The 27,700-nt window shown below is 34.7% G+C and overlaps 1 protein-coding gene and 1 long non-coding RNA gene across 2 annotated transcripts in view; one reads left to right on the forward strand and one right to left on the reverse strand.

Annotated features, from left to right (window-relative positions):
* LOC133516303 (uncharacterized) overlaps positions 1 to 10,402 on the forward strand; it is a 175,622-nt gene extending 165,220 nt beyond the window's left edge. Inside the window, exon 2 of the long non-coding RNA XR_009799199.1 lies at positions 8,191 to 10,402. This is a non-coding gene — a long non-coding RNA (uncharacterized LOC133516303). The remainder of the gene's footprint in view (positions 1 to 8,190) is intronic.
* Positions 1 to 17,596, reverse strand: part of LOC133516302 (uncharacterized) — an 83,627-nt gene extending 66,031 nt beyond the window's left edge. The window contains exon 1 of the mRNA XM_061849155.1: positions 16,826 to 17,596. Within this exon, the coding sequence (XP_061705139.1) occupies positions 16,826 to 16,904 (79 nt within the window). The 5' untranslated portion in view covers positions 16,905 to 17,596. The remainder of the gene's footprint in view (positions 1 to 16,825) is intronic.
* Between the last annotated feature and the right edge of the window lie 10,104 nt (positions 17,597 to 27,700).

The raw sequence follows: 27,700 nt of genomic DNA on the forward strand, positions 1-27,700 counted from the left end.
ACTTCCACAAATTACTTAGCTTTGCTAGTATTCTTCCTTTTTTCACTACTTGCCCGAAATTGACTTCTATTGCATTTTTAAGGTCAACTAAGTTTTGAATAGGTGGGTGAATCAACTTTTTTTGTTTTGTTATCCTGTCCCGTTGTCCAAGGGACAACAGTGGCACAGTTTGTTTGAAGAGACGTTGTATGCCGTTCTATTAACATGCTTAGTAGGGGGCCCATTATGGGCATTGGTTATAACGACCACAAAAACGCAAGTTTGATACATGTAAGTACCGTAAAATCAGTATTTCAATGAACTTTTGTCCCCTGGACAACTAATCGTAACCATGGCAACGAGTGACGCTAAAAAGTTGATTCTCCCAGGTATCTATATATGATTTAAAGCAGACAGTTGTAACTTTTGTCTGAATTAGTAAGTAATATTATTTCGACACAAAACGATTTGGTATCATTTTACTAGGTTCTCAATTTGCCGCGGTATACCCTAGTATTATATATAATTATCAAATTTTTAATTTCATTAAGTTTAAATCATAATCAATATAATTTTCCGGAAAAGATCCCAGAACTAACAAACCAGAATACGGATGGCGTCAGAATAAGGACGTAGACTTGCTGCGAGCGCGGCGCGCGGGGCGCCCGCCTGCCTGCTTTACCACTTCGTCTGCTTCACCCCCTCAAAAACCTAAAATCTGTCTATAAGAGCGCCTTAAGCACAAATACTGTCTATGGCGCTTATAAGTCTTATAACCAAGCCAGTTCACTGTGATAATGACTCAACGAACTAATAATTTTTCACTTTTATTTTCTAAGCTTATCGCTAGGTCTACAGCACACAGAGCCACTAGTACCTATTAACTGGTGGAATGACATTCATTAAATTATAATTAAATGGATTAGAAGAAAAATGAAAAGTAGAGTTAAACCTAGAAATAAAATTAAGTATAGAAAATAACAAAGGAAAAATAAAAATATACTTACCTACAAAATAACAATAAACCCAATTATAAGGAGAACACCCCGTCCAATAAATCGGCCTGCGGCATACCGCAACCATAGACCCCACGACACTGGCGGCGTTACCTCTCGCAAGGGAGATACGCTGAGAGAGGTACGCGTCAGTCCTGGGGTCCCCTGTGATGCCGACCAGCTGCGCCGCCGCGCCGACAGTGCCCTCATGAATGCTTTCATGTCGGCTGACCAGGGAACCAACGTCTCAACCGTTAGCGCCGCAAACTCATAGTCGTTGAGTAGGGCCGAATATTTGCGGCTCTTGAGCATCTGGGCCTGGTCAGCCGCTGCGCCGGCCTGAATGCGGGTTGCTCCAATGTGGACTGTGCAAAGGTCGACACACGTTACGTACCGCACCAGGGCCCTTCCTAATTTCCACGGCACTAACGGCTCCGTCGGGACGCTTGCGATCGTCTCTCACCATGCCCACTGGTTCTAAAACTACAGGCACAGAGCTAATAGCCAGAGGCAAGCACGCAATAGACCAAATCGTTGATAGTGCCGTGGCGATATTGGCGGCCTGTGCTTTTTGCGCAAGAGATACCATGGCGGCCCAGCTGGTCTACACTTTCACGTGAAAGTTGTTAGTACAACATATTGTCATTTACAAGTAGGTCATGACTTTGAGTTAACTTTACGGCTAGTTATATTTTTTACTTCATGAGTAGACCAATCTGATTAGACAATACATTTAACCACAAATAATTATTTTACATTAAGTCAAAATGGCAGATTAAGATGAACTACAAATACCTTGCAGCGCGTTTATGAATAACGCCAACAGTGTGTCAAACAAATTTTGTCAATTAAAGTAAAATAACAACTCTATGCTCATCACTTTTTGAGGGCGGGATTGCTAGCATAAGAAAAAGAGTTTGGTTTTCTTTGCCTATGCTCTAGTGGTGAGCATTGGCGAGCATTGCTGTATACAGATATGAAAACAATTTAGTGATAATGTTGTTGTCTTGCAATTTTGAATTTTTACAAAACTTTTATCAGCATTTCAAACCGAGCACTGTAGCATGGCAATTTTACCATAGAACGCCAAGTCATGCGTGAAGGCTAGATTCAGCGAGCTTTGAAAATTACTGAGTCATCTCTTATGTTATGTGGGTATCATAGACTAATATGGAAATATAGAATGTGCATCTTCAAATATTTGTCTCTTCCCTCGCAAATTTATTTTCTATACATCGGGTGTGTCCTTTCACTCCCTTCCTCTTACCCCTCCAACTCTTTCTCTTACTCTCTTTCTCCCTCTCTCCATCTGTCCTATGTAGGTATTTGTATTAAAATTATTGTTATATTTAATTTAAAAAAATATTCTGTAATGTGACAAATGCCTTCGCTGTGGATCTGATGGTATGCTATTTTAATTAAATAAATTGGAAAATTTTAAAAATTATAAATATAATAGTTGGAGTTACGTATATAAGCTATGGGTAATTGGGTATCAATAAGACGGTAGGTTCTCTTTTCACATCAGCTCTTCAAAAATGAATTCTTACGTTCCCTACTCTTATTCATTTTAACTTAAATAAAACTTTTGATATATTTTTTCCCGTACTAAGTATAAAAAGACAATATGACCAAATTATTTATCACCCTAACATATTAACATAAAAGTTTGATTAAGTAATTTATATTTTAATTAAATAATAATGAATTGGCACAATTGTATACAAATCAACTAAGTCCTACAGTACTTATATTAGGAACTAAAACAGGTAAAATATTCTACCTATGAGAAATATTCGCCTAGAGTGGACAAAATTATCATAATCTGTGATGTGTCATTATGCTTGCCAAATGTACGTGCCGCCCCATATATTTTCGAACATTTACATGAGAGAGGAGTTGATAACATATATCATGTTTTATTCAGGGTCCACATACATAATACTAGTAGAACGTCAGAATTATCTTTGTCAAAAATAATCAAACTAGTGAACATGTTAGGTATGTAAAAATGGAACAGTGTTACAAGCATGTACATATTTATAGGACATGATTAAAAACAGGAATATAACAAATCTAAAAACCCCGCAACTCAAACGTTAAAAATATTTTAACTTTTATATTTGTAAGCAATTTTTAGAACATCAAATAACACTTAACATCGCGGGAAAACGTATTTTCTCTTGAATATCTTTTATTACTATTCTAGTAAAGTGCTCTACTTTTTCAAAGTATAAAAACAAGCACTTCGCATGTTAGTCTCTCAAAGAAAATGAGAAGAGTTGTTCCCAGCATGTGTATAAAACGTGTTATATGGAGCTAAGAAAAGTAATTAAACTTCCATCCTGTTATTACATTCTAAATTGTGCCATAAAACATAACCCTGTTGCAAACATCATTGACTTGAGGCGTAAAGTAAATCCTTCCCTAGATAAATAGCTTTAGAAACAGAATATGACGTAAGTCTTCTGTACAATGTATCGCGAATCCCTGTGAGAATGAAGCTTAACGTTGAGTTTAATCTCGAAATTAATACCTGCATTATTACAGGCCTTTCTGTAGAGAACCGTGCCGATGTCGTGACGTGATCATTTTGAGTTACATGAAGAGACCGTTTATTAATATTATGGGACAATATTCACTAAGACAGAGGGTTAACATTAGTTAAAAAAAAAAAACCGGAATCTTCCCATTCCCAAATTGACAATAGTCGCCACCCGTACTGAGGAAAGACTCCGTTCAACATCCGTAGGGATTGATTGATGATTTTGATGGTCTTTTTTAACGTGGCGTGTTGATTGGTGAAATAGTTATTGATTTATTTTAATGATAACTTTTGCTTTTACCTAGCGAAGATAGAATTTGAAATATCAATACGTTCTTTCTTCTAATGAATTCATATACATAATATTCTTTTCACTACACCAAATGGTAAAGGCCCTCTTGATTATTCAAAAACGAGTGAGAAAGTTGCATTTTATCCACACGTGGGGCAAAGTAATCTGATCCAAATTTTGAGCTGTTTCCTGAGAACTGACTTTTAAATGATGATTTTGAATGATAATTTTTTATTACGTTTAATTGGATGAATGATTTGGTTTGATTTTTTTGGTATTGCATATTCGTAGTTTATTATTTTCCTTGCGTTGGCGTGGTAAAAAAAAAATGTGTTTCACTCAGAGACAAATTTTGTTTAACCGTCTCGTGCCTTGAAACCCTTGCAACGCTCGGGTATCAATATTAGCATGAGCTACGGCAGAAAAGTAAAAAATGTCTCAGATCACATGTAATTGCGAGGCGAAGCCAAGGGCTACAAATATGTATTTTGGTCAGAGGCTTTCTTATTTACTGCCCGAGGTTTGTATATTATTTTTGTGTGACGGAGTGTGAAAACGGTAATTTCGTCTAGCGCAGCGTGCCGAAAGTTGATACTTTCCGCATGGAGAACAGAAAATAACTATTTCACCACAACAGCTCGTAAAGGCTCTCTTTATTCTTCAAACACCGATGAGAACGTTGTATTTTATTCACAAAAGTGGTAAAGAAATTTGAATGCAAAATTTGAGTTGTTTCCTCAAGTTGGTTGGCGGAATTGACTTTTAAGTGATGATCACGAATGTTAAATGTTTAATAACATTCATTTGGATTTTATTTGTAAAGTTTTACTTTTAAAATACTAACCTCGCGTTGGTGTGGTGAAAATGTTTGCTTCACTCAGTAGCAGAGTTAGTTTAACTCTCGTGTTTTAAAACCCTCACAATGCTCAATATTCCACTTTTAGAATTAGCTGTGCTCGTAGTTCAATTTAGGTATATTTCGCTTGCTCGGGTGTCAATATTAGGAGGGCACAAACAATAACTTTGCCCCTTCGTAAAACAAATAACTAACGTAGTGGCACGAGTGATCGACAGGGTAATCAACCGACACTGAAATTTGTATCCAATAAATTAAGGGTAGGGACCCGATCTCCTTACGAAAACACTGTGTAGCGATTGCATTATGAAATTTTAGTTTAATTTTATTAGTTCCACATTTTTGCGAATTTTCTCATCAGACTCATCGCTAGGTTTTTACTAACTGTAAAGTGGAAAGGATTTAGGACTTTGAACTCACCTCGGAAATTTACCTACAGAAATATTAGTTGAATCGAAAGTACATAATCGGTATTATGATCATTATGATACCATCATATTGGCCCAGAGCCGATTCTCCCGATACCATTTAGCAAGGTAAGCTCAAAGCTGCTGGCACGCATAGGGAAACTACACACAGAACACTGGAGAAACCAGACTGGATGCCGACAGGCCAAACAAGCCATGCCTGGCTTCAACGAAAAACTCACAAGGGCGCTCTTTCAACTAGGGAAGGTCCGACTGAGTATGGTAACCAGTGTCATAACAGGTCATGGACTATTTAACAAACATCTTTTCACAACAGGTGTCACAGACAGTCCCCTATGCCGAGGATGCATGGAGACAGAAGAAACAGCCTCTCACGTGGTGCTGGAATGCTGCGGAGTGGCCCCATACTCGTACAGGGCAAAACATCTCGGATCCCCGTACAATACCATCATATTGTTTTAGATACATTTGCATATATATTTTTTTACATTCTCAAAAACGGCTCTAGCGATTTTAACGAAATTTACAATATTCCCTATATTTTCCATATTCGAACGAACTATGGTTCAATTTTAATTAAAATAATACGCTTGCTTGAGTTTTCACAGTAACTCGGTGGGTATTAAATTCTAAGGTAATGATTCGATTTAATTTTCAAACCAAAGGCTAACGAGGGCGAAAATCGATCCATCTGGGTTTTATTGTTGGTATGATTCGCTTTTGAGTGTTTTCGAATAAGAATTAATATATTAATTGGTGTGTGGAAAGTCCCCATTGTGCTAAAGTGTGTTACGTTGCTAGGTGCAGTGGGTCGTAAGCGAATATATATGATTGGGATGAAAATACAATCATTGCATACATGATATAAAGTCTAATTTTTCGAATGAATGCCTGCAACAAATAGCATTATGCTAGATTTTCTGCCGCTACTGTAGTTTAAATACGACGTACTATGTTCATTAACTAGTAAAAATGCATATATCCATAGGTACTTAAACCATTGCAGTTAAATAGTTTGAATTTTATGAATGAACGCATCACCTCTGGTCATAAAATGAAATATAGTATTTGCTGACCAAAGTATTTAATCATTACCTCTGGGCATGAAATAAACCCAGAATACACCATGCAACGGAAATAAGTTTATGTAAAGGTTATTGTTATTATGTTATCACTACCAGGAAGGTAGTGATAACATAATAACATTATTTAGTACCTAGGATAAATAATTTTAAGCAAAATCTGTTACATGCTTGCCGTGTTTGCCTGTAATGGGGTGGATACTCAAGCAATCTTATTTAATAACTTTTCATTTATAAGTATTTTGTATTGCACCTGTTGGCAAACCTTAATAAATAAATAAATAATATTTTGTCTGAGATTTTTTGCGATTTTTCAAAAAGTAATGTGATATTTGCTGAGACACGCTCTTCAACAGGCGAGATTTATTAAATAATGAACGCCCCTAAAAGGGTAGTGGCCGTTATGCACATAATATATTTATTTATCATAATCATACGAGTATCAGGGTTTTTGGGGCGGGAAAATTTCGTGTATATTGCAACTTTGTTTATTCTAAAATATTTACCAAACTATGAATTAAAAATAGGTCGTAAGCTCCAAATGTGCTTAGAAATGTTAACGTAGTATCGGTTTTTACAATTTTTAGGGTTTCGTAGTCAACTAGGAACCCTTATAGTTTCGCCATGTCCGTCTGTCTATCTGTCTGTCTGTTCGAGGCTTTGCTCCGTGGTCGTTAGTGCTAGATTGCTGAAATTTGGCATGGATATATAAATCAATAAAGCCGACAAAGTCGTAGAATAAAACCTAAAAATTATTTTTTTTAGGGTACCTCCCCTACACATAAAGTGAGAGTGATTTTTTTTTTGGTTGAACCCTACAGTGTGGGATATCGTTTGAAAGGTCTTTCATAACTAACATAATCAACAAACATTTTTTGATAAAGTGAATATATTCGGAGATAATCGCTCCGAAACAAAAAAAAATATGTCCCTCTCCCTCTAACTTTTGAACATGAATGGGGTCCCCATATTGCTAATCTCTCGAATAGACTGAGTTCTGCAGCTTTTGCAGTGAGCAAGATCCGTCACTTAACAGACGTGAAAACAGCTCGATTAGTTTACTTTAGTTACTTTCATAGCATCATGTCATATGTTATTTTACTATGGGGCAGTGCTTCAAAGATAAATACCATTTTTGTTCTGCAGAAGAGGGCTATTCGTGCAATATATAAAATGTACCATAGAGACACACTTAGAGATAAGTTTAAGGAAATTAACATAATGACAGTGCACTGTAATATATTTATGAGAATATTCTGTATGTACATAAAAACATTGCCAGTTTTAAGAAAAACTGTGAAATACATAATATTGATACTAGAAATAAGCATAAGCTCGCAGTGCCCTTCACTGGGCTCCATAAAATTAAGAAATCATTCATGGGTAATTGTGTAAGATTTTATAATAAACTTCCTAATATTATAACTGAATTGTCTGTTAGTAAATTTAAAAATTATGTAAAACGTAAGCTTATCTCTAAAGCCTATTATAGCACACAAGACTACATGAATGATGAAACACCGTGGGATTAAGTGTGATTGTAAAGAATGAATTATTTATTGTTGTTATTAATGATGAAATTGATTGATAATTCAATGTATATATATACCGTATTTTTTGACATTTAGATTTTATTCTAGAAAGTTTCTAGACTAGTATTTTTATACAATTTTGATGTTTGACGACCCTTTTGTGAAATTCTTATTATTAAGTTTACCATATCTATAATAGTCCAATGTTTTTTTTAGAACAATAATAACTGCATCAATAAATTGCTCTGATATTTAGATTAAGATGATATTTGTAAAATTTGACGATTTAAAAGTGCTTGTTGCTAGGCCTATTTGAATAAAGAATATTTTGACTTTGACTTTGACTTTGACTTTGACTTTGACTTTGACTTTGACTTGACTTTGACTTTGAACCATAGGTCAAAAAAATATGAAAAAAATCGTGGAAGTAGAACTTAAGAAAGACATTAAATGAAAACTATAGCGGATATGATCAGTTTAGCTGTTTTAGAGTTATCGCAAAAAGTTTCCCCTTCATAGTAAAAAGACGTACTATCCACAGTTCATCCCTTGGTTAATAATCTACTATACTTTAAGCTCCAGTTTAGCTTATTGTGACGGAAGAGTAACTACGGAACCCTACTCTGAGCATGGCCGGATATAAATACATAATAAATAAATAAATAAACGATAAACGATATAACGAGTTAAACGATCAAAAATGTATATTATTTACTAGTGGATTGATTTGTTCAGGACGTCCAAATTATATGAAGTGACGTTCGATAACATTCAGATACTATAAAGCTTACAATTATATCAGTTACATTTGTGTGAATTAAATCTAAACAGACTTATTTTGCTAACACACTGGAATCATCATGTACATTTTATGAATAAAATTAATATCTAAATGACAAGCTAATTAAATTGAAATTATGGATATGAAACATGGTGAACAAAATTATAAACGTATTTAATTAACATTGATTCAACCACAACAACACTCTATCTTCTATAATAGAAGCATATAAATATTATTTTCCTGCCGAAATGTTCATTTATGTTTACATTTAAGTGGGATTCTAATTAAAAGCGAATTGTACATTGGAATTAAAAGCTTGAGCGCCCTTAAAAAGGTCTTTGACAAACGTTTGTACTAATTAATTAAATTTAGTCATACCTTTCCTTTGGAACCTACATAATTATGTGTTTTGATATTGAATACTAAAGCATTCTCAAAGAAATTGATTTCTATTTTTTTTTTGTGATGTGTCCACTTTGAGGTATAACAATAAACTCGAATTAGGTATTCATATTCATATTTTTTAATGTAGAGGTACCTACGTTCGTAACTTAATTGTTAATTTAACTGCTAACCTGTTACTTTAAATTTGATTACGCCAGATTTAATACGTCCGCGAACTTTGTTGTCTAACTAGGTACATAGTTAAATTATTCACCGAAGCTACTAATTTAATGTTCAATTAACAAAGTATTTAAGTAAATATCCTTCTCAAACAATTGTACCCCACCCTTACCCTGACCTTAAACAAAACAATAACGCATTAGAACTGTCCGTCACAGATACATAATTATACCTACAATGCGCCGGTGAATAGGGGAAATGGTCCAATCCTGGAACAATAGTTCCCGAAACTTACCCGAGCGGGAATTTCATTGTCCCAGGCACGTCGCTAATCTGCTCTGTGACACTTTACATATTAAGCTCGAATTTAACTTGGAAAGTTTCAGTTTGTCAGCGTCATTACAGTTTCTTACTATGTTGCTAAGACCCATCTTCACATTTGTTTTGCACAATAGCTAAACAAAAGGCTTTTAAATGAAACTATATGTAACTATTTATGTATGATCACCTAGGAAATTGGTACTCGAGGTATGTATATTTAAAAACTGTGTGTTAGATTTGAAAGATCTGTCCAATTATCCGAAAGCTCAACGATCGAATCGAAAATAAGACATCCCTATTAACACAATCGAATTAGGACAAACTCGAAATCTCTAGAACAGTCCTAAAATTTGGTATTTATGTAAATTAAATATCAAATCAGGGTCGTGATTATAAAATAAAAATGTATCTTTTAGTTTAATTATACCCCGACTCGTCTTAGGCATATTTATGCCTCAACAAGTTTCTCTAATACTTACCTAACCTTAACAAGTTATCAACCAGTTACAGAAAGTTTAGTAAAAGTTTTGGGTAGACAGGTATTATTTTGGCACTTCTAAAGCGAAGGATAGGATGCCTCAACATTTTCATTACACGGACTTAGTGATTCCTTAGTTTCTTATGAAAATGATTTCCTGTATGTTTTAAAGACGACAGTGTCCACTGGTCGTTGTTGCTGTTTTAAAATATGGTTCGCTTCATAAACCCACCAAATTTGATTTTTATATCAAGTGCAATGAATAGCATTTTGAATACTAAATTTTTTTTTTTTTAAATATTTTCAGTAACAGGCAACTTGGGTACCTAATTAAAATAAAGGATAGTTTGCAGTGCGCGCGCAGTAAATATTTGCGCAGCGCCCGGACATTTGGTGCAGCAATGTGAGTAGCAAGTCGAGGTACATTTCGCTTACTAAAAGGAATCCGTGTACAAACAGTAGGTATATTAGCGGTTCAGCCTGCCTGCTGACTGACGGAAAGACAGCTGTAAGCAACCTTTGGGCACGGAATCCTAAAAATTACAAGGTTTTCAAAGTCAAAGTCAAGACTTTTAAGAACCACCATGCATTTATGAACAATAAGTTATATTTTGCGTGACCTCTAAATGGCTCATTCCAGTAACTTGCAGTATTACCCCCGTATAAGCTCAATTTAATGTACGAAATTTTCCTCTGAGTTACGAAAACGTATATTTATATGTTTGTCCCAAATTGAGATTTCGTATTTATTGCGCCCAGAATAAGCTCTTAATACTTACCAAATTTTATTAGAAAATTACAAAAACATAAAAATCTCCACATGTGGTTATGTAGATGGTTACGTTACCTCTATGCAGGCGCCGGTTGTATGTAAGTATTCCTAACTTTGTGGCTTAAGTGTTGAGTGATGCCTAGTGTAGTATGACTTATAATTCCTTTACGGGCTGTATATTTTACGTCACAACACAATACTGATGCCTATCACTATCAGATATATTTAGTTCGCAATACTACAAATACATTATGAGATATTAGATATCCCATAGGTATACAAGTTCTATTGTAACTAGTAATATTGTGCGTCCTATTTCGAGTTTCTATTGGAAATTGAGCTAGATTCTCAGCGAAATCTGAAATATAGAGACAAATTCGACTAAATGAATGGGTGCATCTCATAACATACAAGTATATAGGTTTTATAGGTACGCACTTATGGTATAATTCAATTTACAAACGTTCGAAAAATATAATAAAATTTGATATAAGGAACGAAATACCTAGTTTTAAATCGTTTATCATAAAAGTAGCATACATTTTAAATGGGTGGACTACATTTTTTATTATTAATTTTCATATATTTTAGTTAGATATATCATTATTTTGAATAACATAATAAATGGCATAGGTACTACTGTAATACTTTAATTAACGGCATACATAATGTTGTTTTAGTATAATGGTCATAAAGTATATTTACACTTTGTCTAATATACATATTATTTGTTCTATCAAGTGACATCTCATAATTATTTGCGTGGCATAAATATATGCATGAAAAAAATAGGTTAGGTTAGGTTGGAACTGCGACTCCGCACAAACAAATAACTGTAAATATAATTAATATGTAATATAAGTCAAAATTGTTTTCGTTGTCTTGTTTTTTGTCCCCAAACAATGTTACGGAGTGGAGCTTTTTGTATGAGATGAAATTTTGTTAATAACTTTTCTCATGTAAAATATAATCTACAGTTATAAAAGACATACAATAGTACTCGACCTTTTTTATTTAATTAATAAAAAACATAGATACAAGCGTGACAGAGTGGTCGCAAACAAGACAACGAAAATAATTTTGACCCAACTACCTAGCAAAAGGAAGGTTAGGTTAGGTGAAAAAAAAAAGTGTTTTAGGTAAGGTTTGAACTGCGGCCTCCGCAGAATCAAAAGCGTTGAAAAAATAGTTTAGGTTGGGTACCTACTTAATTTTACGGCCTGCGTACTACTTGTTATAAAAATTATGTAAAACTGTACGTTATCATTAAATTAAATCTGACAAAAGATGATATGTTATATAATATATGTATTTATATTTGATAAAATTGTATAAAGTATTACGTTATTACAAAAATATAATATAACAAAAGTCCTTATAAAACATATCTATATACTACTTAAAAATATTTACAATAGGCATTACATCAATGACAGTTTAGATGAAATCACAATAACTATAACAAAAGAAACCTATAGTATAAATTACATTATAACATATAACAATATATCAAATGACATTATGACAAATCTATGATAGTTTTTTTATAAATATATTAAGCATTCACACCCATTTAAATACTGCTATTTGATCTAAAAGACAAATTAATTAATTTAATTTCATATAACAATTATATATATATGCTCCCTGACCGTTTTCGGCCACGGCGACTGCTTTAACTCCTTTGTTGGCGTTCATGCGCTCTCGTGTGGCTGACATAGCCGATCTTGTTGGCAAAGACCCGTGCGCACAACGGGCACGAGAGAACACCATCAACATAACTACAACTGATCACCGCTGGTGGTCGGCCTTTCAGCTCATCCCTCTTGTCGTCCAGTTCTGTTCGACGACGGGATTCAAAACTATCCGTTTGTTTCCTAATCAAAGATCCCCACCCAGGGCGGTTGGCAGCCTTCTTTTCCCACTGTAGGGGCTCAATGGCGCAGTTTTTCATGTGGCGTTTAAGCACATCCTTGTACCTGAGGAGTTGTCCGCCTTGCTTTCGCTTGCCTTCCTCCAACTCGGAATAAAAGACGCAATAGTAATTATTACGTATAAATAATACAATATTGAGTAACACCTAAAATACCGATCAGAATAATCTCGCCGGTAAAAAAAGGTTAGATTAAAACTGCGAGACGCGCTCTCCATACGAAATAACAGCTAGCAGAATCGTAAATAAGATTAGAAATGCAACCCACCACGAAAAACCTGCTACACTGAGCATGGCCCGACATGCTCTTGGCTGATTTTTAAATTGATGATGTTAATAGTGATGATTCGATTAACTTGATGTTAAAAAGAAGTTATATATTATACTACTTATAATAATGTGGTATGTACATTAATAAATTCTCATTCTTTTTTATTCTTCAAATAAATGTATTAATAAATATATTAGCCGATAAAAGGGAAATTAATTTCAAGTTAATAATTTTCTTCTTGTACACAAACATAAAATATCACAGTAAAGTCGTTTATGTTTACAAAAATATTTTTATCTCCTACCAGGGCTCGTATGTTGCATGTTACATGCAATAATTGATTAGCCCACCATTTTGCGAGTAACGTAAAATCAAGCACATACTCTATAATTGGAAACCAGTTTTAAACGAAGCAAATCAAAAGCGAGCCATGACAAGACAAAAGAAAAGCCAGAGTTAGAGCAAAATTGAATTAAACACGTATTAATTCACTATTCCGCAGAACTCGCTGATTCCGCGCGAACTTCCCGAATTTCCTACAAAGCGGGAAAAATAATTAAATTAACTGAGAACTTCATGAAACTCGGTACGCGGGTATGTACGTTTATAATTGAGTTGTATGTCTTGTACTTAGTAACTTTCGGAAATTGGCAGCTTTTAACAAGATTGTAAAATTATAACATTGACTATGGGCCAATTCAAACTTACATTTTAACATCTTCATCATAAGTGCGCGCGCATTTGCCTCATACTTATTGTCTGGAACATCCCGATACTGTTTCTATGCAAATAAATCATTTCTAATTTCTTGTCCGTTCTGACATATACTGGCGCTGTGAGACGCACGGGGGCGACTAACATAATTTCGATATCATTTTGATGTCTCATTGTGGATTAACTGCAGGTACTCCAAAAACCATTGCAGGTAATCGAATAGCAGCTATATTGTACCGCCAGTTAAATCATACCATGTCTAGATTTCACAATTAATGACCAAGTTTATTTAAGTACGTGTGAGGCACTAAGCCATGATCGAGTACTATGGTAATATTCAATAATATGACCAGAAGCGGCATTAGGCTAAAAACGAACGAAAGATAAAAAATATGATTTACGAAGGTGTTGATCTTACTTTTACGTAGGTTTATATTATTATAACTTATGTTCTAGACAATTTAAAAATACCAAATAAAAAGTATGTAACTACAAATATAACGGCTTTATTGCGTAGGTTTAAAATAAACTAATTTTCATGCTCCTATTTTCATATTGATGATAACAAAAAAAATACCGAGGATTTTTAAGTGTATCAGTACGATTTCGGTTTAATTAAATAAGTTAAATACTTAATTGACATTTAAACCTACAGTAAGCAATAAACCGGTGAAATGTTTCATGGATATAACTTAAATGTTAATTGTACCAAGTTTAACCAAGTCGTTGGCTACATCTTTAAAAAAATACATTTTCACTAAGTTATTTTAATCCCAGAATGGTTTTCTTCATACTTAACGAAATCAAGATAATGAACTTTACCTACCTTATCTTTTCAAACATATTTGTAATTGTAACTGCCTTCAAAAACAAAATATCGACGTTTGAGTAAAGCCAGGAACGATACAACCGACTCTCCCCTATTCTAGTTCTGCTAGTAGCTACTTATACCAGCTCCTGTTTTAAATTTTACCACAGTATTTCATTACGTTTTGTTTTATTTCAAGTTTTACTAAACAATACTTATTGTTGAATTATTTACTAAATATTATTTATTATAATAAATAACAGGTAGGTAATTTTATTTTCAATATAATATTGAATAATAGTTACCTTTGTTTATTTTCGTAAATGTACCATAAATTAGTATTATTTGGGGAATTGTAAGAGTGGTGTTGCATTAATGAATGCAACAGCACCATTAATTAATGCAAAACCATAGGGTTAAGGAGAAAAAAAAGTGGGCGGAAAAAGTTGGCCATTTTTTATTTTTTTGTCGGGTTTTAATAAAAATTGGTATATTTGAAAACCTCCTTATTCTGGTCGGAATAAATAAATGAATAATAAATATTATAGGACATTATTACACAAACTGACTAAGTCCCACAGTAAGCTCACTAAGGCTTGTGTTGAGGGTACTTAGACAACGATATATATAATATATAAATATTTATAAATACTTAAATACATAGAAAACACCCATGACTCAGGAACACATATCCATGCTCATCACACGAATAAATGCCCTTACCAGGATTTGAACCCGGGACCATCAGCTTCGTAGGCAGGGTCACTACCCGCCAAACCGGTCGTCGAATAAACACGAAATCCAAATTTACGACAAAATGTATGAAAATTCCGTCCGATTTTGAAAGCATGCTTATTTTGTACAGAATAACGAACTATCTATCCAACAAATTTAATCAAAATCTGAAAAAAAATAAAAACGACAATTTAATTAAATAAATGGCCCACGTGTATCTTTATGAAATTAAGTTTATATTTTACCACTTTGTCTGCGTCATTGTCATTACATTCCAGCTTTCTAAAAGGTAGATACTAACGACCTAACTGAGCTAACCCGCAAACGGAAAGACAAACAGACAGACATAAAGACAAATACGGCGAAACCTTGTTGACTACGGATCACTAAAAACAGGGGAATGATTGACGAGATGTATCAAATAACAACTTATTCGCTGAAGTTTTTAGAAAAGAGAAAGCTATAGTAACTTTGGTAATAATTTATTAAATGCCTATGTCTAAATTCTTTCTGACCACCTGGTCACCTGGTTGTAGGTACCTTATACATTGTTATTTAGGATGGAATCATCGTGAAAACCACAAAGCTGATTCTTATGGCTCTTTTGTATGGAGAATTTCAGTGGTTTTATATGGAGATCACTATAATATGTACCGACGTATATTAGATATAGGTAGTCAGTAGATAATTCCCATCGACATTAAAGTTTTCGTATTCTTATAGCATTTTTTCTTGTGTCATATGTATACCTACGGATAAGTACATATACTGTTATGAAACTTTTTGCCAGTCTTTATTATTAACCGTATGTTAACTCAGCACCTCACTGTTGAACAACATCCTTCTCTATGTTTTTTTTTTTTAATATACTACGTCGGTGGCAAACAAGCATACGGCCCGCCTGATGGTAAGCAGTCTCCGTAGCCTATGTACGCCTGCAACTCCAGAGGAGTTACATGCGCGTTGCCGACCCTAAACCCGCCCCCCCCCCTCGTTGAGCTCTGGCAACCTTACTCACCGGCAGGAACACAACACTATGAGTAGGGTCTAGTATTATTTGGCTGCTGTTTTCTGTAAGGTGGAGGTACTTCCCCAGTTGGGCTCTGCTCTAGATCTGGAATGACATCCACTGGCTGTGCCCTACCACACAAAGTGAGATGACATTCACAATGCCCATACCTCTCTTTTGGACGTAGTTTAAGGACGTACCCGGGTCCAAAGTCGTAATTGTCGTATACAATAATAAGAACAAAACTTTCTCGATTATAAATTGTAATAACGCTAGATTTTTTTTTCAAATTACCATCAATCCTATAAAATGAATGGGTACAACCGAATGAAGTGTACTAAAAAGATACAAAAAAAGATATACCATAAATAAAACGCCTAAGTTTTTCGTTTGCAGGATCTATATGATGCTAATTCTACAATCTTGCATATGTACTTGTCTAATAAATAATATGTACGTACGGTGCATGGTAATGTAAAAGTAAAAAATGTAGGCAAGTATTACTATTTATTACTAACGTTTTTACATCGATTGTAATTCACATAAAAATCACAATCCTTAAAATATCAGTAAAAGCATTTTGCTTGTCTAATAAATAAGTCCGACGTAGGCTAAGCTGCATATTATATGTATAGATTACTCATAGGTACATCTAATTTCAATAGTCTGATTTTAAATGAAAAAAGAAAATGCCTGTGAAAATAGTAGAAATATGAGAATCACTTACCGTATATCATGGAGATGAACAGAAGCAGAGCATTCAGTAAGAATGAAAGCCTTTTTATCCTTTTCAGAGTTCCAGCCATTTTAAATGTGTTCACTCTTTCTAATTAAATTTCATTATTACACTTGTCATTGTCACATAATTAGCTTACACCGAATTTCACTACCCTTAAAACGACTTCTTATTTTTAAACATCTACTAGAAATTAATTAATGACTAAGCTGAGCCCGGCGTCATGTCACAACTCATAGTCACTTAAAATCTACCTTCTGCCACTAAATCTGTCAACATTTATACTAGTTCGTAATTAACCCGTTGACTAATAACAGAATGACACTTATCAGCCTTTAAAACTAATGTCACGTCATATATTCTATCCTACTAAGTTACTGAGCTATTTTTATTTTATCTTAAAATAAGGGATTGCTTGAAATAAATCGTCCCCAACAGTCTGCTTCAACTGGCGCGTGGCGTGGATTATTTTGTTAAGCATAATGCTGGTACTACTATACACCCGAAATCTCCGTCGTACTTCAGGATAAATCTGCTTTTAATCCTAGCGCGGAACTTTTAAAGAAAATTCGCATCTGCACGCTATTTCGCAAGATTTACGGCGAACCATAAATGGCAAATCACTGTTTTATACCGAGTCATATAAGTTCGAAATCACCTTGTTCGTCACTGGCCGCTAATAATCGGAATCTAGAATCGTATTTCGTCATTGTAGGCAGCGCGTCGCGCGCGTACTGCCCTGTCGACCCGACGAACAGCACTGACTTACATAAGGGATTTGGCTCCAGCCAGCTGAGGATCTGCGAGATAGGGATGCAAGATCATTTTCGTAGGGGTTGCAGGCTATGTGTGAAGCAAACAGAGAGAGACGGAAGAGATTTCGCATTCAGCGTAGATCGGTTTAAACGTACCGCTGAAATCTTGTGTGAAGAAGCAATTAAAGTGTACATTTATCTGAGAGAGATACGTTTTCTACGTAACACATTGAAGTTAATCTTATAATGAGTGTTAAATCTACTGGTTAATTAAACTTATGTGCGTCTGATCCTAAATAGGTTCTTTTATAATCGTTTGCTGGTAGAAATGGTAAGAGAGGTGGATTTTCTACGTCAGCGATTTCTTTAATTTGAAATGTGTTCACCTTTTAACGAGTAGTCTAGTACTTACCTATAAGAAAACAAGTAGGTACGTTAATATGGTTTTATTTAATAGAAAAATATGCTAGAGTTGTGTCAAATATTTAATTTAAACCTGCTTTTGGTATTTTGTTTGATACTATACATTTTATCTACTCTAAGTCAGTCTTTAAAATACGATCTATCATAGCATTGGTTTCATTGTTAATTTATCCTACACACACGAGATTAAATCCGGTAATATAAAAATCCAACGCTTGAAGAGTCTTTAACATAATGAATTTATAATTTTCATAATAAGAATATTATTTTCATTGACTTCCGCGATAGTTGCTCATGAAAAAAACTAGGTATTTAATTGGATTATATTGTGTCAATTTAATTTAAAATACAACCCGATAACACCTTAGGTCGCACTGTATAGGAAAGGCCAAGAGAGCAGGTAAAGGGTTAGAAACGTATACGCGATATAATCTGATTAAATAGTTTTATTCCAAAATAGTTATTTGTACAACAAGAGAAAAAGTTTGATATTTCTTCGAGAGCTTATTTTGAGTCCGATGCAAGTGAAAGATTCTATTATAGATTCACGAGCGTCGCTACGCCATCAAAAATTACGTGTTTATACACTATTACATATAGGAAATTGTGGACTTCTCAATACAGTGGGTATACCCACAAATAACTTATGTATATGTTTTGTAGCTTATGCATTGTTTGTTTTCTGATATTTTATCCTCTTATATGTAATTATTGTTAGCTTAAGTAGGTAGTTGTTTCTCAAAGCAAGTAATGTGAAATCCTTTAATGAGATATACATTGCTAAAACCTGAATGTTGACTATTAAGTATTCGAATAATATTAAACTCGATAATACAGCATTGTTTTATAATATCCTATAAAAATATGTTGTTTAATCTTACGCCTGAATCAATATTATTTTGATGATCCTCTGTGCCCTTCTCTATCAATATTTACGTTTAATTATAGTGACCCTAAGCTAAGGTACTTCCTAATTGATTTTATGCTAAGTCCGGGATTAATTTAACCCCTTTTCCAGCTAGATGAGGCTCATTTCTATACGTAATATTATATTTCTTGTATCTCTGCAGATGCTGCCTTCAAGAAAAATATTGATTTGGCTAAGTGTTTATATAGTTATTTGGAATAATTTAAGAAAATTGACTCAAATATTAGCTAAATAAGAGATTAATGGTTAGAAGTGTGACGTGGCACAGAACTGAAGCAGCTATTATCAGCTTTATTTACTGCTAATAACTTCATATGCGACATGGGGAATTAATAACGATGACCGCGTTCGGCGAGGCATACAATGTGGACGTTTGTTGGTTTAATTTTATGTTTATTTCTAACCTCTGAACTTCCTTCTGGAAACCCAAACTAATGATTTTTATAAGTAGATCACTATCGCAAGTATCGCAACAATATAAAAAGTGCATTTTGAGTGTGTGTTCGTGTCAACGGATTAACGATTAACGTTTACTTGCGTTAAATCTTTCGAAACGTACCGCTTTAACGTTTGGCAAAGTTAACTTTTACGGAACGACACGAGTTGAAAATAACCTTTTTATTTTTTTAACTACATCGGTGGCAAACAAGCATACGGGCCGCCTGATGGTAAGCAGTCTCCGTAGCCTATGGACGACTGCAACTCCAGGGGAGTTAAATGCGCATTGCCGAGCCTAACACTCTGCACCCTCGTTGAGCTCTGGCAACCTTAGGCACCTCATCTTTTCCTTTTCGCACGTGTATTGTACAACGTTTCAAGTAACGGATTAGCGATTAACGAAGTTAACTATTTGATTAACGGTGCCCAAACTATGCTAGAATGCTTGGAGTGTTAATAATTCGTCAATAGATGCGGCGCTTGATTAGCCTAGTAAAGATTTGCTTGAAATATATCGTTTTACTTACAATAACAACAACGCATAGGTATTTCACTTCTGACGATTTGTCCTCTTCGTTATGTTTGTTAAGCAAGTAAGTTCTGAAGGAACATTTGTGTTAAGGTCTAGTTATGATGATGGGTTCTATGAGGTCCAAATCTGGACGGCTTCAGATCCAGACCTCGAAACTTGAAATGTACCCAAAGCAAAATAATGTTTAGTGACATGACAGTTTGACAGGAACGAGTCTTGCAGAAGAATCATGCATCACTCGTAAGAAAAAATAAAAAGCGGCCAAGTGGGAGTCGGACTCGCCCATGAAGGGTTCCGTACCATTTATGACGTATTAAAAAACTACTTACTAGATCTCGTTCAAACCAATTGTCGGTGGAAGTTTGCATGGACTGGGTTAGGAGGCCGTAAAGTTATCTATTATAATAAAATATATACCACTCCCAGCTTTAAAAATTACCCAATACACATTTTCTCGCTCTTGAAAAATATTCATGGTGTCCATGGGCGGCGGTAATCGCTTACCATCTGGTGATCCGTCTGCACGTTTGCCTCCTGTATCACAAAAAATAAATTATGAATGGTTAATGAAAGTATGGATTTGCCAAAATAAAATTCTATATAAAAACTCTTGCGTGGCATTATAATACGCGACTGTAATTCTTTCAATAACAAGTTCTTTTAGTTTTAAACGCACCGCCTACAATCTTTTCTGTTTTGCCCTAAGGTTGACTGGTAGAGAATGCCTCATGGCATTAAGTTCGCCTTTTGTATATTAAGTTTTTCTTTTGTGCAATAAAGTTTTAAATAAATAAATAAATAATATTTGGCATTGTCAAACTGCGCGCTTTACCTTCAGTTGGGAGTCGCTCGCGGCACAAAACTAGTGTGTGCTCTCCAGGCGCTGGTGTTCTGTACAAAAACGGTACCGGAACCGGGAGCTCCGGTTCTCGCCATAAAAAATCAAAACCGAGAGAATTCCCTGCACAATACACGTGGGATAATTTTGAGTTCTAGGCAAGTTTCTATAGTTATTCTAGTTCGTTGGATGCCGGATTTAAACCGGCAAAATTGCAGTTCGGGAAGCCCAGTTGACAAAATCTAGCTAAATTGAATAACATATATAATATACATGCAAATATGAAGTATTTTGGAAACAGTAATGTCGCTAGCAATCAGCACGCGTTGCTGATTCGAATCATTCGACTTTACTGTTATGTACCGATACCAGCTGAACACGGTATCATTATGAAATTCTAATAATAATATGTACCTGTGGGAAATCCAACAATTCATAAAATATTTCGCTGTACCGTGTAGTGTATCATAATACTGAGGCCAAAATACGTTGGGCATTTATATATGGCAATAAAAATTATCCGTCTTATAAGTACCCATTCGTAATTAAAATAGTACATTACGATACAAGTGCGAAAAGCAGACCGAAGGGAGTGTTTTAAATCGACACTAGTTGCAAATAACTTTTTTTTTTACTTCGTCGGTGGCAAACAAGCATACGGGCCGCCTGATGGTAAGCAGTCTCCGTAGCCTATGGACGACTGCAACTCCAGGGGAGCATATGCGCATTGCCAAGCCTCTCACCCTCGTTGAGCTCTGGCAACCTTACTCACCTTACCTTTTCCTTTTTCTCACGTGTATTGTATAACGTTTCACAGGACATATGGCCCTTATACTGTAAAGTACATTGTGTATTAAGGATGGTAAACAAGAATTTACGAACAAGTGTTAATTTGTTATAAATAAGCCTGCAGCCGAACGCGAGGGCTCAATTAAAACGAGATCGTAATTCTTGTACCGCTCGTGGCACACACAATTTTCATCACACTTGTAAGGAAAAACTAAATTTTAAGACAAATAATTCTTAAATACGGTAACATTTTAAACATTCGTCCGCCATATTGTAATTTTTGACAGGTTAGCCATCGAAGGCACATACCTATCCGGCATTCAGCTACGATTGGTAATTGTACACAACACATAATAATATTTCAAACAGGTATTAAATTAATCAAATTAATAATTTATAAAGGTACAAAAAAATATTTACGTCAGTATTTGAAAAACACAATGCCTAATATGCCATATATGAGTATGTATGATACATGCTCATTCCATCTCAGTATTCTAACAGACAATAACACCGTTTACGAGCAAGAGATACAAAAAATAAGCAAAGTTGGTGTTATGTGTATATACATATATGTAAGGTAACACATTCATTAGTTAATGGCTTAAAAATACTACGACTTATGAAGAAGTCAAATAATGTCTGTTAATATCAGCTGCAGTTAAATAGTACCTACATTGTGTTGTGCAATAATTGGTTGGGGTTGTTACTGCTATTATAGGGCCAAGTCCCGAGCTCGATGACAATGGTCAGAGGACGTAACCATCTGATTGTACGCGACGTGTTTAGGCGTACCACCTTGTGGCTCTTTGTACGTAAGTGCCGTAAGTGGGCCTAATATTGCCTTCTGTTCGCTCTAATCCCAAGTGTCCCGAACACCATTGCTCCGTGGACGGGGAACAATATATTTAGAAAAAAAAGTCTTTTAAATAAAAAAATTTCTCAAACATGCTCACAAATGGTCGCATATTGTTGTAAGACCAAGGAAAAGTTGCATTCAGCCAACTCAAATCATTCGTTCAACCAGAGAAATAGGTACCTATGTCAAATTGTCGCTTAGAGATGCTAAAGGGCGCTTCGCGGTAATATAAGAATAAAAAAGTAAATGCGTTGTTAATGAAGTTATCCTTTCTTTATTTTCATTATAAATACTATTGAAAATTTAGTTCAAGCGACGAAAATGACATAGTGATAGCACACCACCTAAATCATTTAGAAGATAAGAGAACCTGCTTAATTGCGCATTAAGTCAATCTGTCATCAAAAACGTCACTTTTGACACTGACAGATCAGTGTCATATCGAAAACCTACCTGAAATCGGCTTGAAAGACCCGAAAGAGAGCGCCGAGCCGCGGAAACGTCTGACAAGCGCCTCAATTGTCATAGCGTTCGTTCAATATATACTTACCTATTTTTTTATATGAAATTATTTATTTACAATAACAACATACATTATGGATATATACAGAGGATTACTATAACTAGCTTATATCTAAAATAGGTCCTTGAGGCATTGTACCAAGGATTCTGGCGGCATTTCCTCGTTATATCGCAATACTGATACGTTGTGCGAGAAAGCCACCAGCTCTTCGGTCACCAGTTACGTCAACCAGACGTTTCGCGATTTCTCCAAAAAAACTTGTGCGCGCTGAGACCCCATGGACCTAGAGTTTCAACGCCAAATGGTACAAAATGGTACTCTTTACCGAGGCTACTATATTTATTACGTTTTGAGGCTACTTACTTGTCATGTTGATATTTGTATTTTGATTATCATGCAAGACAATAGCAATATTAATGTCCCACACCCACTAGGGCGGCGCCACAGTCATGCACGAAGCGAATATTTCTTCAATCAAAAACGTCACTTTTGACACTGACAGGTATCATAGCGATATTGAATTATTAAACTCGAATGGGTATCGAGTTTGAGTTATTAAACTCGAATGGGCCTATTAATCTCAGTGAGATGATACATTTTTAGAATATGTAATTGACTTATTTGCACTCTACCAAGTAAAACGATGTCTTGTGATTTTCTCTTGAACGTTTTCAACGTAATCAGCGAATAGTTATTAATCGCGTTTTTATTTTTATGCAAATAGACTAAGAACACACAAGAATATTTGCCTTTGACGCGGACCGTACAACATTTCATTTTCATTAAATATTGCCAATTAATTCAATTTATTAGTTATTACATTTACAGTAGCGGAAGTTTAAGGCCAAGACTACCAATATTGATGAAGTATATTAATTAATATTAATAACATTTATAGGTTAAAAGCGAGATGGAAACCAATCAGGCCCAATTTAAACAACTTCAAACGGATCTAAGAGACAGATTTCTCGTCTGAACGCAGACGGACCGGACAAAAGAAAAGTTTTTTATTGGCGGAAGTAATACGCTTAAAAGGGACTCTAAACACTGATTTCGATTTGATTTAAGATCGTACAGATTAAACAACCGAATTCTAAATAGACGATTAACAATAATGAACTCTGTGACGGTTGGGTATAGTCGAAATCGAATTGGCTCAGATGTTAGAGTATAAATAGCGGGCACAAAGGAAGGGAGACGGATTTATAATTAACTGCAATCAACACTGACGTATTGAATTTCAAGCATTTTGTACAGTTATGAACGCAAATGCTTGAATGATGAAAAACCTGAACTACTCGTACTTATGAAAAGCCTAAAATGTGCCTGCTTTTTTCTGGATTACCTGTATTACTTACGAAAATTTATATGCCGTTGAAGAGTGAATCGCGAGCCTGATATTTGAAATTATATCCTTTATAATACGATGAAAATATTATCCTTTAAAACTGATGAATCCATTAAAATTGAAATGGGTTTTAGTACCTAGAATTCACCATAATTTATACCATTAAACAATATACACATGCACTACAATTACAAATATATTCATGTTAAGATTAAAGAGAAAGAAGAGAGAAGAAATTAAGCTAATATTAGATTAAGTATTACTTAAGTACCAATGTTGATATACCTTGGCGGGTGCATGTTGTAGCCTAAGATATAAATAAGACCTATTGAAAGATATGTATGCGATAAATGATATGAATATGAATGAATATGAAAACCCTTACAAATGATTTTATTTTCATCGCTATTGCACAGTTGGGTGCATCTATAGGTCAAGATCAAGAGATGCTTTATTATGTACATCTTCATGTAATGGTGTTCAAATCATGAGACATAAAAATAGACTTGATTTGATCTAAATTACAAGAACATACCTATTATTATAGTATTTTTTTATTTTATTTTACAGTATTTTTCACACCTATCTTACATATCTTCCTACAAAGAAAGATATGTAAAATAGTAGTGAAAAGGTAAAGCGTTCTCACTTAGCTATACTTACTTTCTGGACGTCAACCAGAGTACATAACAACCATATGATCCTGATTCTATTTTTATGAAAGGAATTTCTAAGAATATATACGATCTATTCTATGATGTCTGTTCTTGTTCTTATGTCAAAACCAATTCAAGGTTTATCTGAGAAACAATATTCGTAAACAATGTGAAGTCCCCACATTGCTACTATTAGCCTACGAAATAGGCTATTAATATGGACTAATAACCTACTTGTGATATCTTAATCTTATTTGCTAACGTGCCAATGTAAGCGTGTGTGTACATACGATTAGGTATACATACTTTTATTATTTAATGATATATAATTTTATTGCACTCACTGCAACAGTAGCGTAGGTAAGCTGTTTACCGACATAACAAAGCGACCCGCACTAACCCTCGCGCGCGCGTCTGTACCGAGTTCCGCGACAGATGTTAACATACGTTGTTTGTTTTCTTACTTTAAGAGATATATTTGTTATTTTTTCCCTCCAAGGAAAGCCTCGTCCATTTTTATTCACGTCACTAGAAATTAACTGTTGGTTCAGATTCTTAAGCGTAGATAAAATTTATTAATAGCTTGGATGTTTTTTAAATTAGGTTAGCATTAACATGTATTTATTTGGTTAGATTGACTAAATTATGAGTAGGTAGGTATTTGATGAGTCATTCGTGATAAATCACGTATTTTCATCATTCATTTGATCTTTTCGACTGTTGGAGTTGTTTAAAGCTAATTTATTGCTCCAAAAGAACGTTACGCTTCTGAATACTTGTTTCAAATCCAACATTGTGTATTTTCCGAATTTAAACTGAAATAAATTATTAAATCCGACGATGCTCCTTCTGTTTATTTTGTTAAGGATTCAGGATCGCCGCTGCTTTTAACTGGGTTCTTGGAAGCATGAAACGAGTTTTGTGTAACTGAAAGTTAGACTTTGTAATTTAGCTTGAATGGGTCATCCACCAGTTACCAGGAACTAAATGACTTCAGAGTATAATAAAGGTAAAAAAATATTTATTTTAATAATGAATAATGAAGTAGAACAACAGGAATTCATATAAAATGACTAAATAATATATACCCTGTGTGTTCCTTTCATACATTTCGTTTTTAAGATAAAGCAACTCGATAAATAGTATTGTATTACTTAAAATAAATTAACGGTATTCTGTGGTTAATAAATTCTGTGGTTAAACTGGTGAGATTATCAACATGTCGTTACTTTCGTTACTTTGTAGTAAAATTTCAAATAACATCAATACCCTGTCAAATTTGGCTTAAGTAGGTACCTAAATAGAATTATCGTACAGCTCATCGGAATCTATCTAAATATTCACAGTGGGATTCGTTCCAAAACTAATAAATCACTTCCAATCCCAACCATTTAACGGAGGGGAACTTTAAAAATGTCTCCATTTTGACGCGACACGTCGGATCCGAGATGTTTATTTTAGTCCGAGTTGGATTTAGTGAAATTTGTCGTTGCGATCGGAGGGGAGGAAAGGTCAACTATTTCAGTCTAAACACAAGTCACGTCAAATTACTTCAGAAATAGACAGAGCGTAAAGTATAAAAAAATAATTATACCTACTGTATTTCGCTCAAACTTGTCATGCCTGTACTGTGACATAATGCGACTAGAGTTCCTTTCTATGTAATTAATTAAGAGTCAGCGAATTTCATCTTCCCATAGAAAAGGAGTATCGTTCTCATTTTAAAACTACAAGTTGGATTGTAATTAAACTGTGCACATACAATGACATGAGGTTTATCAATGCATGTAATTAGTTTATAAAGCTCCAGCTTATAAAACAAACGAAATAAAGCAAAAACAATTTTTTATGAAAAACTTAATTTCGCTGCAGTTTTTTAACCCTTTACCGCATATATATGGCAGTTATAATATTCAACTCTATTGACAGCTGTTAAAGTTCTAATTTAAACAAAATATTTATTACTACATGCGTTAAGGAGTTAACTAAGGTGGTCTGAAGCTACATGAACTAGCAACATCTATCGTGGTGCTGGCTATGGATGAGGTCTTGGTGGCTCAGGTGGCAGAGAGCTGGAGTATCGATCCAGAGACCGTGCGTTCAAGTTTCACCAAAGGCAGTATTTTTTCCACTTTTAAATTAATTCTAAGCTTAATAGCATCGTTCACAGACGTTACTACTTATTAAAAATTAATTTAGTATATCGTACTAAATTAATTCTGGTGCATTTCCAGTATAACTTGGAACTCCGGTAGCCGTCAAAGAAGTGTATCTAACTTTCTTACAGTAGATATCGCTAGGGTCCCCTAGACCCATATGGTGGGAAAATTTGCTGGCTATGCATGGATGAGGTCTTGGTGGCTCAGATGGCAGATCACTGGAGTATCAATCTGAGAGGCCGTGACTTGCAAGTCTCACTCAAGGCAGTTTGTATGGAGAACAGAGCTGGCTGCGGACACTTAATTACAATCAGGAGCGATATTTGAATTCTATAAATATCGACTAGATTTAGTACTAATTTGCAGTCGTTAGGCATCTTGCACACACCAATCAGTCTAGCGGCGCGCGCGACGAGTGACGGGTGTGAGTCACGCGTAGCAAGATGTCGTCTAATGTGGTGAAATGTTCAAACTGTAATATTGTGCTAAATGAAGTGCTTGCATTTATCTGCAATAAAATTGATGTTATGGACGAGGAAAGTATTAGTAGAATATGTGCAACTGCGTTTTCTGAAAGTGAAATAGTTTCGGCTAAAAATCTGTTGTTTGACTCGGTGC

This window comes from Cydia pomonella, chromosome 3, assembly GCF_033807575.1.
Source record: "Cydia pomonella isolate Wapato2018A chromosome 3, ilCydPomo1, whole genome shotgun sequence".
Classification (NCBI taxonomy): Eukaryota; Metazoa; Arthropoda; class Insecta; order Lepidoptera; family Tortricidae; genus Cydia; species Cydia pomonella.